This window comes from Erythrolamprus reginae, chromosome 1 (genome assembly GCF_031021105.1).
Source record: "Erythrolamprus reginae isolate rEryReg1 chromosome 1, rEryReg1.hap1, whole genome shotgun sequence".
In the NCBI taxonomy this organism is placed as follows: Eukaryota; Metazoa; Chordata; class Lepidosauria; order Squamata; family Dipsadidae; genus Erythrolamprus; species Erythrolamprus reginae.
Window position 1 is genome coordinate 139668791 of NC_091950.1, and position 17027 is coordinate 139685817.

A 17027-nucleotide genomic window follows, 5' to 3' on the forward strand; every position below is an offset into this window, starting at 1 on the left:
GACCTCATGGTCCATCTAGTCTGCCCTTATACTATTTTCTGTATTTTATCTTACAATGGATATATGTTTATTCCAGGCATGTTTAAATTCAGTTACTGTGGATTTACCAACCACGTCTGCTGGAAGTTTGTTCCGAGGATCTACCACTCTTTCAGTAAAATAATATTTTCTCATGTTGCTTTTGATCTTTCCCCCAACTAACTTCAGATTGTGTCCCCTTGTTCTTGTGTTCACTTTCCTATTAAAAACACTTCCCTCCTGAACCTTATTTAACCCTTTAACATATTTAAATGTTTCGATCATGTCCCCCCTTTTCCTTCTGTCCTCCAGACTATACAGATGTGTATTTTTGAATCTGTATTTTTTTTAAAAAAAAAGCAATGTTCTTTTGCCGCTATAATTGTTCTGTAGAAAGGCTTGTAGATGGAGTGCCATGCAATCATAAAGCATACTAATGATAATCTATGGTTGGTTCTGGGTGCTGCATTGTAATAAGGCTTGCCCTGTCCATGTTAGGGACATGTGCTGAATCTCTCCATTATCAGCCAAAGTAGCAGAGTTTCAATCCCTGATTTGATCTCCCCAGTCTGAGACCTTGCCAAGAACTGCCAAGAATTCATATTTGTTTTTTCTTCTTTCACAAGGTGAAATTAGAACTAAGTATTTTTAAAAATATTGATTGAACCAGATGTTCTTTGTTTGGTACTAAGCACTAAGCCCAAAAGAAATCCAAACAAAATTTTAAAAAAGACCTTGAAAAGTAGGAATCTGAGGCACTTGACACATGCCGAGAGAAGAAACTGTTCATCAGTTTTGCTGGCTAGAAGACCTTCCAGATCGTTGAGAGATGTGGACAAAAGCAAGATAAAAAAACCTTTTAAAGGACAATGAGGTGATGTGATGAGAAATTATTCTTCAGGTTAACATGGCTAACTTTGGGCTTTCTCTTCTCAGGGACCCCATCCCGTGATGTCGTCCTGGTTTCAGTCATCATCACCATTAGCCTTAGTGTCACCATTGTCCTGTGTGGAATTTGCCAGTGGTGTCAGCGCAAGCTGGTAAGTTGTCGTTATATATAATTAGCTACGCAAAGGAGGAAGCCCCAGAGAAATGGGAAAAGAAGCAGTTGTGTTTCCTTGGCAAACCACCTGTTTAAAGGCATGGGCACCTCACAGAAATTATGAAATAAGCTATAAAAGCTATGAGAAGTTCCTTCTGTGGAGGGGCGGGGAGTCTAAAACAGGAGTTTCATTGCAAATAATAGCAAGATGATGATCATGGGATACAATGCCACCATTTACAATGGGTGTCAAGCCAATGCAGAAGTGATAAATTAATGGCTTGCCACACTATCTATAGAAGGCCTGATGTTTATAGGAACTAGGGAGGAGTGATTTTCATGAGGGAGCAGATGCAGCCACAAAGCATACTTTTGAATGGTTCAAGGCCATCCTGTCTCCACCACCTGGGTGGAAGCGGAAGGAGAGCTTGCCATGCCGGCACAATCTGAGTGGGCAATGTGACAGGTTTGTGGGTGGGGGATAAGGGATGTGAACTTCAACTGGGTGGGAAACTCAGATTCGGGTTTCCCAGTGTAGGTGTCAGGATGGCTCCAGCAATAAGTTGGGACTTTGAGGAGTCCTTTGACTTTGACTCTGAATTAGTTTGGATGCTACCTGGAACCTTGACAATGGGTCTGCATATTTATTTTAATGACACTAATTTAAGATCAAGAGCTTCAGGAAGGGTGTCGAAACCAAACACTAGATTGGAAAGAAGGCAGAGGTGGACAGAGGCAAACATCTGAACATCGCAGGGATATCTGTCCTTTAAAGACAGAACAATGTGGGATTAAAAGATCAGACAATGTCCTTGTGGGACATTATGCTCTTTTGTCTTGTCACCCAGTTTAAGGTGCATATTTATTTATTCATTCATTCATTCATTCATTCATTCATTCATTCATTCATTCGATTTTTATGCCGCCCTTCTCTTTAGACAGGGTGGCTTACAACATGTTAGCAATAGCACTTTTTTAACAGAGCTAGGCTATTGCCAAAATCCGGGTCCTCATTTTACCCACCTCGGAAGGATAGAAGGCTGAGTCAACCTTGAGCCGGTGATGAGATTTGAACTGCTGACCTTCAGATCTACAAGTCAGCTTCAGTGGCCTGCAGTACAGCACTCTACCTGCTGTGCCACCCCGGCTTGATTAAGACTGACTGTGTTATTTGGGAAAATAGACCAGAATCCACATTTTACAGTAAAAATATAGCAATAATAAATAATTATTTGTTGGGGATTCTCTCTTTTCATGATATGCTAACTCCTGCTGCTTCAAGTAGTCATCTTAGTCAACACAATGGGATGATGCTGGGGGGGGGGGGAGCATGAATTGAGGTTGTGGAAGAAATCAGGCCTGGGCATCTGATGGCGTCCTCCCTTCTGCGACTGTAGCTGAGGACAAAGGGAGAAGATGCACATGCTAAACCAAGAATAATGAAAGGAAGTGTCTCTCCTTAACGCTTCTTTTATGTCAAATGCAGTGAGAGGTGTATATATAAGGACATCATAGAGTTTTAAGCTGTTTAATATTTTCCCTTTAAAAACTGTACTCGGTCCAAGGCTATATGGTAGGGTGGGGTGGGAGAGGGATAACTCTTTTATTGTAAAAGGGAAATTCGGGGAAAGGGGAAAAAGAAATGAGCTAATTGGGGCTTTTCTGCTCTGTAGCCTTAAGCCGCTTAACTCTCATGTGTAAATTGGCTGGATAAAGCTCTCCATTATTTCTGCTTGTTGGAAGCTGGTTGTGAAGCATGATCACGTGATTGCGGGACACTGCCACAGTCATAGATATGTGCCGGTAGCAGCGTCTGAACGGCAATTTTGTGACCCCAAGAGGCTGCAACAGTCATAGATGCAAAGACTGATCCGGAAGCTGTTGGTTTTCTTCAACCAGCATAACTTCAAATGGCCACTAAATGAGGCAAAGTCTGTAGTAGAAAGTAGCAGGAAAGGTCTTAACAGTTCATCAGTTATACAACCTGAGATAAAAGAAGAACATGAATCTCACTGTTCTGTGGCAAGAAGGATGCTACTGCTAAATAATCCAGTATTCGTTTTCTTGTTTAATCCAAATTTGGGAGTTAGATGGAGAAAACTTAATTTAGCCTCGAAGACATCCTGCTCCTTTGTTTGAAAGCGTCCTTTCTAGGCACTGTCTTATAATGGTATTTTACATAATCTGTAGACAGTCCGCGTCTCTATTGTCAAAGTTGCTTATCGGTTGACTCTTTCATTCTCATGCACACCTGTCACAATCTTTTGCACCTCTACGCATAACATTTTCTTTGCAGCAGATAGCCTCATTATTGCTTTTGTGAATGCTATTTAAAATACATAAGAGTCACAATGCAAGCACAGAAGAAGAATACAGACCTGCCCATTCAGGTGCCTGTAAGCCTCATAAACCCAGATTCTGAGAGCAACTCCAGAAATGCTGACAGATGGCCATTTTCAGTGCAACAGAATGGGAGGCATATTCAACGCATAACAGATAACTTTATTAACAGTAGTTGATCTCATTTCCTTTAAATTAAGTCTTAAGATAATTTTTCCCCTTAACATAACAATTTCCTTCTCCTGATCTATCTATTTTTGGGAGGAAAGCTGCTTCAAGTTTTTTAACACCTGGATCTTGGTCTTAAACAGATAATACTACAGTGTTCCCTCGATTTTCGCGGGTTCGAACTTCGCGAATAGCCTATACCACGGTTTTTAAAAAAATATTAATTAAAAAATACTTCGCTTTTTTTTCCTATACCATAGTTTTTCCCATCCAATGACGTCATACGTCATCGCCAAACTAATAATTTTTTGCAAATAAATAACAAAAAAAATAATTATTGTTAATAAATAATTATGTTTATAAATATCAGGATCACTAAGTGCCTCATTCAATGGTGAGTACCAGTAATAATGGTGAGTAAATGGTTGTTAAGGGAATGGGAAATGGTAATTTAGGGGTTTAAAGTGTTAAGGGATGGCTTGTGATACTGTCCATAGCCAAAAATGGTGTATTTACTTCCGCATCTCTACTTCGCGGAAATTTGACTTTCACGGGCGGTCTCAGAACGCATCCCCCACGAAAATCGAGGGAACACTGTATATATTGAATTGAGGGTCTGATGCTGAAGCCATGTTTAATAGCAGATATCATCCTCTCTATTTAATGTTAATTATATACACAGTATTTTTTTTCTTAATGCTATCTTTAAATTTGTCAATTTGTAATGTTTATCAATAATTACAGAATTCTCCAACAGAATTCTGTTATGGCTTTGTGACCTTTTAAAAAGGCATTAGAAACTGTCTCAATATATTACTTCAAGAAAGAGGAGTTGGTAGATAATTTCCTCACTTTTATTTGTATTTTATTGGCCATGCTTCATTTTCATTAGAAATATATTATTATTATTTTAACTGTAACCATTTCACTGACCTAAGACACTGTTGAAAGAGTCAAGAAAATTGGAAATGCATGTCTAACCTCATTTATGTTTAATTAAAAAGAAGGAATGGGACAGAATTATCCCATTATAAGAAGACTGTAACATGTCTTTCTCTTTTTCATTAAATTTAGAATGAATTGCCTGCTAGGCCATTACTTAATGTGCCCTTGTCCATAAGTGCTATAATGCGGCACATTTCTCACATTTGCATTGACCTCTGCTCAAGGTGCTCCTGGCTGCATGCAACCTCCATGTGGGATGCACTAGGCCACACAATGAGGTTATGAAGTTTTTTCTTCACTGTTTATTATATCACTCTACTCCTGCAAGGTATCCTCCAATCAAGCTAGGTTGTAATTGCTAGAATTCCATTCTGCAAGCTGTTCACGATAGCTAGAAATTACAATGGCAACCTTTACAGTTCTTCCAAATACTGTAAAGCTTTCTGGCATATCTTTAAATTCCTGGATAAAAACTATCAGTACAAGTAAGGGTGTGCTGCTTCTATTTCATGAACAAAGGGTTCTCCAGCCAAAGATGGGGGAAAAGACGGAATTTGTTACATGATAGTCCAGAAAAACAAAGGCATCATGTTTTTTCCATTCTTTTTTTTCTTGATATTCTTCAAGAACTAAGGCAGAGAAGTGTCATTAGGTAATAATGCAGGCAGCCGTCTCTCGCTCAGGACTTTCTGAACTACTGCCCCCACCAGACATCTCTTAACATAGGTTTGAACTACTGCCCTCGTGATACCTGCATTCCTTCCTTCATCCAGTTTAATGTTTCCAAATGTAAAATAATGCACTTGGGGAAAAGGAATCCTCAATCTGAGTATTGCATTGGCAGTTCTGTGTTAGCAAAAACTTCAGAAGAGAAGGATTTAGGGGTAGTGATTTCTGACAGTCTCAAAATGGGTGAGCAGTGTGGTCGGGCAGTAGGAAAAGCAAGTGGAATGCTTGGCTGCATAGCTAGAGGTATAACAAGCAGGAAGAGGGAGATTGTGATCCTCTTATATAGAGCGCTGGTGAGACCACGTTTGGAATACTGTGTTCAGTTCTGGAGACCTCACCTACAAAAAGATATTGACAAAATTGAACGGGTCCAAAGACGGGCTATAAGAATGGTGGAAGGTCTTAAGCATAAAACGTATCAGGAAAGACTTAATGAACTCAATCTGTATAGTCTGGAGGACAGAAGGAAAAGGGGGGACGTGATCGAAACATTTAAATATGTTAAAGGGTTAAATAAGGTCCAGGAGGGAAGTGTTTTTAATAGGAAAGTGAACACAAGAACAAGGGGACACAATCTGAAGTTAGTTGGGGGAAAGATCAAAAGCAACATGAGAAAATATTATTTCACTGAAAGAGTAGTAGATCCTTGGAACAAACTTTCAGCAGACGTGGTTGGTAAATCCACAGTAACTGAATTTAAACATGCCTGGGATAAACATATATCCATTGTAAGATAAAATACAGGTAATAGTATAAGGGCAGATTTGATGGACCATGAGGTCTTTTTCTGCCGTCAGTCTTCTATGTTTCTATGTTTTTATCCTTGCAAATATGATCAGACTGCCGTGAGCAGATGCTTCTGCAGTATTTCTCTTCACATGATCTCATCTTTTAGATCAGGAGTGTCAAACTCAAGGCCCGCCGGCTAGAACTGGCCCATGGGGGAGTTAGATCTGGCCCATGGGGCCACCCTGAAAACAGTGAAGGATCAGCCCATGCTCCATTTTTGCTGGCAGAGGGCTGCAGGACGTTGACCTGGCCTTGCCCACTCGCCCACCCACCCCCAGGTCAAACTCAACCCTGATGTGGCCCTCAATGAAATCAAGTTTGATAGGGTTATACTTAATATTTTAAAACAACATAAGTTGTTCTGACACTCACATGCCCCCCACCAATTTAACAGTAGACTCCATCAAATTCCCACCACCACATTTTATTTATTTATTTATTTATTTATTTATTTATTATTTATTTGTTTTGTCCAATTCATAATGATACACAATGAAGGTAATAGAGGATATACTCGAGTAGAATGTATTAAAGAAAGAATAGAAGAGAAAATGTAGGAATAAAATATAACTATGAGAGAATAGCAGAAAAGATATAGGGATAGAAGAGAAGATATAGGAGATATAGGAGAGACTATAGGACAGGGGACGGTAGGCACTCTGGTGCACTTATTCTTGAACAAAAACAAAGGGGGGAAAAGGCATACGAGACTCAAATGAGAAGATCAAAAATTTTCAGAGATCTGTATTTGCAAATAACTTTACAGATGCTGACATTTCAGGGATTCACGATTAGTGTTAGAGATGAAGATTGGGAAAACCAAACCATAGCAATCCAGATGCAGTGTTGTGCAATTGTTTTAATAGCAATCTGAATGTTTCTGCAATTTCAAAATCTTTGCCTAAGTCCCATATTTGCGGTCTAAGTAAAGCTTTGATTAGATATTGTGATCCTGCGTCCACATAGATTTGCTCAATATGCTACCTCACAGAGCAGCAGAGGGGTAATATGGTATGTGCCCTCTCGGCATCTTATGTGTAATAATACAATAAAAGCTACAAAAGTATTTAGTATAAACTTTAGGACTTTACTTCATTAGATATTTGAAGCATTACACCAGGTCAAGACCCTCAGATACACATGGCAATGGGAAATGGAATGCAGGAAGCATAGTTAAAAGTTAAACCTACCCTGTTTCCCCGATAGTAAGACACCCCCGATTGTAAGACGTATCGGGGGTTTCAGGGGGGTCGGCTAATATAAGCCGTACCCCGAAAGTAAGACATATGTCTTACTTTCGGGGAAACACGGGGGTATTGCCGGGTGGGAGCCCGATGACGTCGCTTCCAAGCTCCCCACGCGCCCCTCGCCTTCGCCTCGCCGCGGCACCACCACCTCTTCCCCGGCTTGGCAAAGCGAAGGACGGCGCTGGTCCGAAGCGAGCCGAGTGGGCGGAGGCTTGCAGCGAAGGCGCTCGTCCCAACAACCGAGTCCTGCCGAGGCTCGGCTGCAAGCGGCCAGCGAGGCCGACCGGTTCCGAGGTGAGCGGCCGGAGCTGCGCCCTCCTTCGCCCGCCTCCTTTCCGGCAGGCAGGTGGGGCTGCCCAACTGCACAGAGCGGCTCCTCCCCTCCAGACACACGCTTCCCCGACACGCGTCTGCGGCTCCATGCGTGCACGCCGCTTGGAGCCCTGAGGTTGAACTTGGAAAAGGGCTCACGAGGCTCCTGTCCCGCGGCTGCCCTTCTGGACTCTGGGGAGATGCTTTCGGGAACGCGACCCTTTCAATTTTTTTCCAATGTAAGACATACCCCGAAAGTAAGACGTAGTGGGGCTTTTGGGGGTAAAAAGAAAGTAAGACACTGTCTTACTTTCGGGGAAACACGGTATGTAGCATTATTAAGCTCTATCTTTAAGCAGTGTTGATGACAACAAAAATATCCTATTTCTCAGAAGACATAAGAAAGAGCCAAGTGTTCATATTAAACCAATTTATTCAATTCAGAGTAGACAATACCCAACCCTCAACTGACACTCCATTTTTATAATAGTTCAGATTTTTATAATTATCTATTTTATAATAGACTTTTTTAGAGAAATATCTTTGCAACCTGGGTTATGTGGTAGTAACTGCATCTTAGATGCTCAACACCTTGATTATAATAGCTGTTTAACTGCAATATCTGCTCATTAGAGTGTTCTACTTCAATATGTTTCCTTAACTGTCTTTTCCAAAGTTAGCAGACAGTTATATTTTATTCAACTGAATAAGCTTTGAAAAATGCATAAGATTTTCCCAGGCTCCAGGCAATCAAGGCAACTGACCAAGATCCCAACTGTGTAGAGGAGCCAGATGGTACTTGGTTTTCAGCATTTTTAATAGATGGCTTTAAATGGGTGAGCACAACTCAGCCTACCATCCTTCCAAGGCCCTCCCTCCCTTCCCTCCTTCCTTCCTCTCCACTTCTTTCCCTCCCTCTTTTTCCCTTCTCTTTCTTTCTCTCCACTTCTCTCTCTCTCTTTTCCCTCTTTCACCTTCCCTCTTCTCTCCCCATGGAGGATTCGCCCGACAAGCCTCCACCCTCCGACCCCGGACTCCCATTCAATCCCCATTCAGAAAACTGGTGCAAAACTTCCCCGCACTTTCCTTGCTGCTCCTCACCCCAACTCTGACTCCCAGCTTCCCTAGCCACTAGAGGGAACAGTGGCCAGAAGCAAAGGATGCAGATGCATCCTGTGCTCCTGTCACTCACCCGCGGGCGGGATAAATTGCCTCAGTGGGTTGCATGCAGCCCGCGGGCCATAGTTTGGGGACCGCTGGCCTAAGACCATGGGAAAAGACAAATTTAAAATGGTGTTAGGAACTAAAACCTCTATTCTGGCGCCTTGGAACATATTTTTACAATCCAACCAATCAGGCGTGTACAGTGGGGGTGTCCCTCTGACCTTCCTGTTCTGTTGGGAGAATTGGCACTAGACTTATGGTTGGGGGTCACCACAACATGAGCAACTGTATGAAGTGGTTGCGGCATTAGAAAGATTGAGGACCACTGTTCTAGAGGGTGAGAGCCATGCAGAAAAGGCTAATCTCCTGGAACCCAGCAGCCAGAATTCCTTGACTGTGAGGTCAGCAGCATACCCCTTCTGCCAGCATGGATGGGCAGGCAAATCCTATTAGGGTAAGGTCAGTGGTGGGATTCAAATAATTTTACTACCGATGCTGTGGGCATGGCTTCGTGGGCATGGCAGGGGAAGGGTACTGTAAAATTTCCATTCCCTTCCCACTCCAGGGGAAGGATACTGTAAAGTCCCCATTTCCTCCCGATCAGCTGGGACTCAGGAGGCAGAGAATAGATGGGGGTGGAGCCAATCAGAAATGGCATTTACAGGTTCTCTGAACTACTCAAAATTTCTTCTACCAGTTCTCCAGAATTGGCCAGAACCTGCTGAATACCACCTCTGGGTAAGATGGTTCCTCAGATATGTGGAGACGTTCCAAGGAAATGGCCCACATACTGGCTCTGCATTTTTTTCCCATGGTTATTGGCTTCATTTTCACAGAGCCCATTTTCAGTTAGCCATACCTCTGCTGGAAGCCTCAGAAAGATAGTTATTTCAATAAAGAGAGAGATGGGAAGGTTGGCGGGAGTTAAACATAAAGAATCAAAAACTCATCACTCACTTCTCCTGTTGGTATGGTCACAATTGTGATGTTATCAGCAATATTGATTCCCTTTACAGAAGGTATTTCACGCTAAGGATACTGCACTGTGCATTAATGTAATCTAATACCACAAAATATAGCTCATGTGAAAAAAATCTGAGATAAATCAGGTCAGCAATTTCAATGTTTAATCATAACCATTTTAATATTTATATGAAATGATAGAGAGCAGTTGGACTAAGTGCAACATATTTTTTAGAAGTCTTGCATTTTTCTCTTGAGGAGAAGGAGAAAAAAATAATGTTGGCTAAAATTAACTCAGATGCAGTTTTGCCAAAGCTTTTTGTGTCATAAAAATTGTATAAATGGGAAGGATTTCAACACATGCAGCATCTTCTAGGGTAGGGAAACAAGTTTCAGCATTTTCAAGCAAGTTGCTATAAAATCCTGTCTTCTGGAAAGTATCATTCATCTAGAATGGAGATGAAAGGATGTGGCCTTAAGCATCCTTATTGGTAAGTACAAAATATTTCATTCAGAAGCAACTAGTTCTGTTTAGTTATCAGGTTTAAATGGCAGCTGAGTGGGACTAGAACTAACATTCTCCTGATTTCTAGCCTAATGCTGTAGTCATTAACATACTCCTTGACTTATCACTTTACAATAGTGCAAATTAGCAACAGCCTTGAAACTGTGCTTTCCACTTTGTAAAGCACTTCTAACCCTTCTAAAGTATTGCATTGCCTCCCCCCTCCCCAAATAATCATGTGATATCAATCTGGATGTCTGGTTACCTGTTCATACATACAACATGTCAAGCATCCCACAATCATGTATTCATACAGCTCATCTGTTTGGAACCCATGTCGCATCTCAGACATTAACACCCTTGAAAATGTCCAAAGATACTTCACCAGAAGAGCCCTTCACTCCTCCACTCGAAATAGAATATCCTACGAAACTAGACTTTCAATCCTGGGCCTAGAAAGTTTAGAACTAAGACGCCTTAAACAAGATCCAAGTATTGCCCACAAGATCATATGCTGCAACGTCCTGCCTGTCGGCGACTACTTCAGCTTCAACCACAACAACGCAAGAGCACACAACAGATTTAAACTTAATATTAACCGCTCCAAACTTGACTGTAAAAAATATGACTTCAGTAACCGAGTTGTCGAAGCGTGGAACTCATTACTGGACTCCATAGTGTCATCCCCAAACCCCTAACACTTTACCCTTAGATTATCTACGCTTGACATATCCAGATTCCTAAGAGGTCAGTAAGGGGCGAGTACAAGTGCACTAGAGTGCCTTCTGTCCCCTGTCCTATTGCTCTCCTATATCTCCTATAGCTTTCTTCTATTCCTATATCTCTTCTATTCTTTCATTGATATGTTCTATTACTATACCTTCTTTTCTATTCTGTCTTAGATATATTTTACTATGAATATCTCCTCTATAACCTTCATCATGTATTTTACTATGTGTATATAGACATATAACCACTAAAACCCTCATTGTGTATTTAAATAAATAAATAAATAAACAAACAAACAAACTTCTCCCAAAAAAATCAGTGGGGAATTGGGCAGGGAAGGTTGCAAGCAGCTGCTGTTGCTGCTGTCTACTGTGTGGACTGCCTCTTGTCTCTGTGGCTGGATAAAAGAGCTGCCTACTGAAGAATTTGGCAATCCAAGCAGGTACCGAAGTTGAAATCCTTCAGCAGGCAGCTCTTTCAGCCACCTCGCAGAGACAAAACTGAGCTGAAATCCAAGCAGGCTTTTCATCTCCTGAGTGGAGAAGACAGCATGGTAAGTTAGAGAGTGCAGGGAACCTCAGGGCAATGGGGAAGGCCATTGAAAGCCCAGCATAGGCTTCATATGCAAATATCTTTCCACTCAGGAGCTAAACATTCTGTTTGTGTTTTGACAGGGAGAATTTGCAGCTCCTGAACAGAGAGCAATGCTTGCACATAGCCTGCCCTGAACCTCCCAGTATTTCCTTTTCCCTGAGCCACCCCATACTTCTTATTTGAAATCCAATCCATTTAATGACCTGCAAGATCATTTAATAAGTGCAACCAGGCAAACCATTATTGTAGTTGTTGAGCAAAGAAGTCACTTAATGACTGCTTCACTCAACATCCAAAATTCCAGTCCCAATTTTAATCATTAGTCGAGGGCTACCTGTACATCATGTATTAATGTCTGCTGTATTTCTATTACTGCTTTCTCATATAGCCTGTAATCCCCATGTATCTAGTATGGTGCTAGAAGAGCATTTCTAATGGCTCAAAGACTACTGAAAGGTTGCAGGCTGAAGACAAAAAAAAAAGCATTGTAAGAAGAGACAGTCCAAAAGCTGGTGTGTGTGGGTGTGAGTTATTTTCCGGTGATTTTTGGAATCACCCTGGTATACCCAAATATGGGAGGGAGCATACTGCTTCCTTTTTGCCTCTTGGCAAAAATACTACTCTCCCTTCCTTTACATTATCAGCAAAAAGATGTTTTACACACACACACACACACACACACACGTAACATCTTTTTGCTGATAATAAAAGGAAAGGAGACTAGTATAAATCTATTTTGAGCTTATTATGCTCTCATCAGCTAGCCATACCCTTACCAGGATTTGAACTTGCAGAATCTGTCTTGTAAGGCAGTAGTAACCTCTAGACCACAAGCGCTCCTCCTCTCAGCTTGTACTAGGGAACAGTTATATGTTGTTGTTTTCTGTCGAATCACCCTGGTATACCCAAATATGGGAGGGAGCATGCTGCTTCCTTTCTGCCTCTCGGCCCCTCCAGGGGCCTTACCCAAGGCAGTTAAATTTCTTTATAGCCAATAAACTATAATCTATATGTGTAACATGTTTTTGCTGATAATGAAAAGGAAAGAAGACTAGTATAGATCTATTTTGAGCTTATTATGCTCTTATCAGCTAGTGATACCCTTACCGGGATTTGAACCTGCAGAGTCTGCCTTATAAGACAGTAGCTTTAACCTCTGGACCACAAGCTTTTCTCTCTCAGCTTGTACCAGGGAAGAGTTACATGGGTTTATATATATATATAAAGTTGGTGTATAGTTAGTTAATTCATAAAGCTGGAAATCAGGAGACTGAGTTCTAGTTCTGTCTTAGGCATAAAGTCTAATAATTTGGGCCAATTATTCTCTCTCAACCCTAGGAACGGTTAGAGCAAACCTCTTCTGAAAAGCTTTGTCAAGAAAAATTCAAGGACTCATCCAGACAATAGCCAGGAATCAGCATTGACTTGAAGGCATTAAAAAAAATACATGTGCAGATAAAAATATATGGGTACAAGGATTTTTGCAATATTTTATGATGCAGGCAAATCATGTTTCAAACAACTCAAAAGGCATTTACTAAAGAATCGTTCTACTGTATTCATAACATTTAATAGGAGATTAAGATAATGTGGCCTTCCAGTTTTTAAAAAATCCATCCTTCCCACTGCTTCCATCATTTTTATATCCAGACAAAATAATAATTGTATAATTGCCTCTTTCTTAGTAATTTGTCATTTGGAAGTGCCTAGCAACATGAAATAAGCAACAAATACAATTAAAAAATAAGTCATTCAAATATTGAACAAACAGCAAGATGTATCAGATACATTCCTTCCTTGAGATGCATCTGATCTAGGGATGTGATTTTGCATCCTGCTGTCTCTATTTCTGTAGAGGAAAAATGATAAATGAGTCAAAGATGTTTCAAGAAAAAAGATTAAGAATAGAAGTCCAGGGTGGGTGTTGAGTCTCACATCTTCATTCTTTGGCATTTCAATGTGGGGGAAAAAAAGAGGGCAGGATAAGAGTTGTGTTAATGAAGTAATAAAAGAGTTGCTTGCAAAATCCAGGCTTTGTGATGGAGAATATAATCCTTAACTTTTGGCAGAGTTAAAATTTGCTAATGGGGAACAGGGTCTGTGAATGAATGAAGATGTAACAACCAATGAATAGCTCTTGCTGAATGAGTTGCTTTCATTGTTGGTTTGACTGTTATAGAGCTTGTTAGAAAATATGTTAGTTGAATATTTTTTGAACATTCCAAAACACTTGAAAGTATTTGTTAGGACTGGTAAAAATAATCTACATGCAAGTAAAAATTGGCCTGCCTGGAATGAAGAAATCATTTAGTATTGTGCTACTATTAATAAATTGTAATAGAATATTACTTTTACACTTTTTAAAGTTGAAAGTAATTCAATTTCGGCCAGTCACTCTCTCAACTACCTCACAGGGGTGGGTGTGAGGAAACCTTTGTGAGGAAAATAGGAGGAGGAAGGAATATATTTGCCACCTTGAGTTATTTGTAAAAATAATGAAGGTGGGATAATAAATAAAATATTTAAAAGTTCATTATATTCATTTTTTCTAATGTACTGTGTTGATCATGACAGTACCCAAAACTAAATGTATGTGGCCTTCCTTTCATTCCAGCCATTTCATTCCCTTCTTCCCTTATGAATTAATGCACAGATACTGTACATTTCCAGACATTCCCTCTAGCAAGACTATTCAAGGGCTAAAAATAGTCTGTAGCTTTTTTTTCCCCTTAAAAAAAGTAAGAGCTGAAAAGGCCCAATCCTGCTTCCTCTACCTGCCCTGTACTTGCTATCCAAGCCAAACTGGCTTTTCCCCCCTTGAACTTGAACTGTTGTTAGCCGCCCCGAGTCTGCGGAGAGGGGCGGCATACAAATCCAATAAATAAACAAACAAACAAACAAACAAACTTACTTAACCTTCATGCAGAACTGGATCAGCTATTTCAGATATGGCTTTATTTATTTCTTTTTATCAATAGCAAAATGCACAAATAAAAATAAAGGTGGGTTTTTTTTTCAAGTTTTCTTTTCCTAAGCAGGGGAGCAAGGTGTAATGCAATAGAAAGAATAAAGCTGACAGATACTTACTTCAGTCTCTTTGAGACCGCCTTCTACCACATAGCTCCCAGCGACCAGTAAGGGCTCACAGAGTTGGTCTTCTCTGGGTCCCATCAGCTAAACAGTGTTGGCTGGCAGGTCTGTGGGGGAGGGCCTTCTCTGTGGCTTCCTTGGCTCTCGGGAACCAGTTACCTCCTGAGATCCGGACTACCCCCACCCTATTGGCCTTCTGGAAAGCGGTAAAGACCTGGCTTTTCTGACAGGCCTGGGGCCGTTGATCTTATGGTGGTAACTAGTGAGATCCAGCCATGAATGGTATACAAGGGTTTAACTGTTTGTATTGTAAATTGTTTTTAAACTGTTTTTAGAGTTTTTCTATTATTATTGATACTTTATATTTTTGCTGTGAGCTGCCTATAGTCCCTAGTGAGTTGAGTAGCATAGAAATTGAAAAATAGATAGATAGATAGATAGATAGATAGATAGATAGATAGATAGATAGATAGATAGATAGATAGATCTTTCTACCCCAGGGCAGACATACATGGTATGTTTGTGTGTATGCTTGCTTTTAATAATGGGGTTTCTAGTGTTTTTTAAATTATTAGATTTGTTCTTACATTGTCTTTGTTATTGTTGTGAGCCGCCCCGAGTCTACGGAGAGGGGCGGCATACAAATCTAAATAATAATGATAATGGTAGGTAGGTAGGTAGGTAGGTAGGTAGGTAGGTAGGTAGGTAGATAGATAGATAGATAGATAGATAGATAGATAGATAGATAGATAGATAGATAGATAGATAGATAGATAGATAGATAGATAGATAGATAGATCTATCCCAGGGCAGACATTAGCAGCATCCCAGCTGCCTTGCTCGTCCCTTCACATACTGTAATGTGAGTCATATTTGCCCTGACTGACTTACTGTCAGGATTGCAACCAGCTTTTATCTGGACATCATCTCATTCCTTCCTAGGGAGAACCAAGGGCAACTTCCTGGTTCAATCTGATTGTTTGGCCCATGACGTAGGAGAGAGCTTGCTTCTCTATGTAATACAATCACGCTTTAAGCAGTGATATTGCAGCATTAATAAGTAAAGATCCTCACTTGGCAGCCAAATTAATAAAAACAACTGACAGTGAGTGAGCAAGATGAATTAAAGGTCTCACAGATGAGAAAAGAAATTGAGAGAGCCTTGTCTTCTTCAGTTCCATTCCAATGAATAAAAATGGCACCAAACCCCAAATAAATTGTTTAAAAAGCTTCCACATCAATAGAAAAGACAAAGCCATTCTTTTGCTTTGATCAGCTGGAAAAGAGAACAATGAAAAGGTAAGGAAAACCAGGCAGTTGCTGGTTAAAAATAACAGGTAGAAAAGCTGTGAGGTAGCCATCTTACCCAGAATTGATTTGTGTGGCTTCATTTCTGGTATTGTCAAATCACCTGTAGTTCTTTTGCTCTCTTCCATGGGTATCCTGAGATGTTTGTTCGGGGTATATAAGGAATTTATTCCTTTATATATTAATTGTCTTTAGGTCTGGAGTGTCCAATCTTGGCAACTTATGGACTTCATGCTGGCCAAGGAATTGTGGGAGTTGAAGTCCACAAGTCTTAAAATCACCAAGCTTGGACAATCCTGTTTTAGGAGTATCTTTTCCCAGAGAGCTTAATGTATATGCTGTATATGGTTCTTTCCGCTGCAGCTTTCCATTACCCCCTTTATCCCGTGGGATTCTTTCAAGCTCTGTTGAAAGATACTAAGAGACCCAAGGTTTCTCAGAGAATTTCTGCTAAGTAGAAATTAGACCATGGGTCTCCCTCGGCTTACCCTGGAATTGTAACTGAGTCAGGGCAAGTGGGGCAAGCGGGGTTCTACTTGGACTAGATGTCCCTAAAGATATAGGGATGCCATTGTAGCAGAGCTATAGGGCTATATGGTGAATTTTATCTGATACAGACAAGGAGAGATCATCCACTTGCCCTCTGAACAGCTGCTCCTCATGAGGAAACTGCAGCAACTAAGGGTTTTGCAGTCAACTCATGAGTTGAGTTGAGTTGAACTGTGGAGATCAAGGAATTTCATTCAAGCACATAGCCTGAATGCAGCCTTTAAAAAGCCTCACATTTTTAGCCACTATTGGATGTACCATAATCAATTTATACTTAAAGAGAGATTTTCTGAGTGGCAGGCTAAGGTAAATCCACTTGGTGAGTCAACATTATTTCTGGATTAAAGAAGGAAGGGGGAAAAGGCTTTAGGGGATTTAAATTTTCAGCAAAAAGCTAACAAGAATTGGGTGTGATAAAGGGGTCAGTAATTTTGGCGGATTCAATTTTTGTTAAAGGGCATCTGAAAATTTTGGAATTAAACACATAGATTTGAATTTTTTAGGAATGTTACCTGTTTAGCATTAAAGGCATAGA

At 40.5% G+C, this 17027-nt stretch overlaps 1 protein-coding gene across 3 annotated transcripts in view; it reads left to right on the forward strand.

The window, feature by feature from the left end:
* The window catches only part of SYT7 (synaptotagmin 7), a 320744-nt gene that overhangs the window by 173344 nt on the left and 130373 nt on the right, over positions 1-17027 (forward strand). For all 3 annotated transcript variants that reach the window (XM_070767179.1, XM_070767163.1, XM_070767172.1), the window contains exon 2: positions 955-1058. In XM_070767179.1, coding sequence (XP_070623280.1) covers positions 955-1058 — 104 coding nt within the window. The remainder of the gene's footprint in view (positions 1-954; positions 1059-17027) is intronic.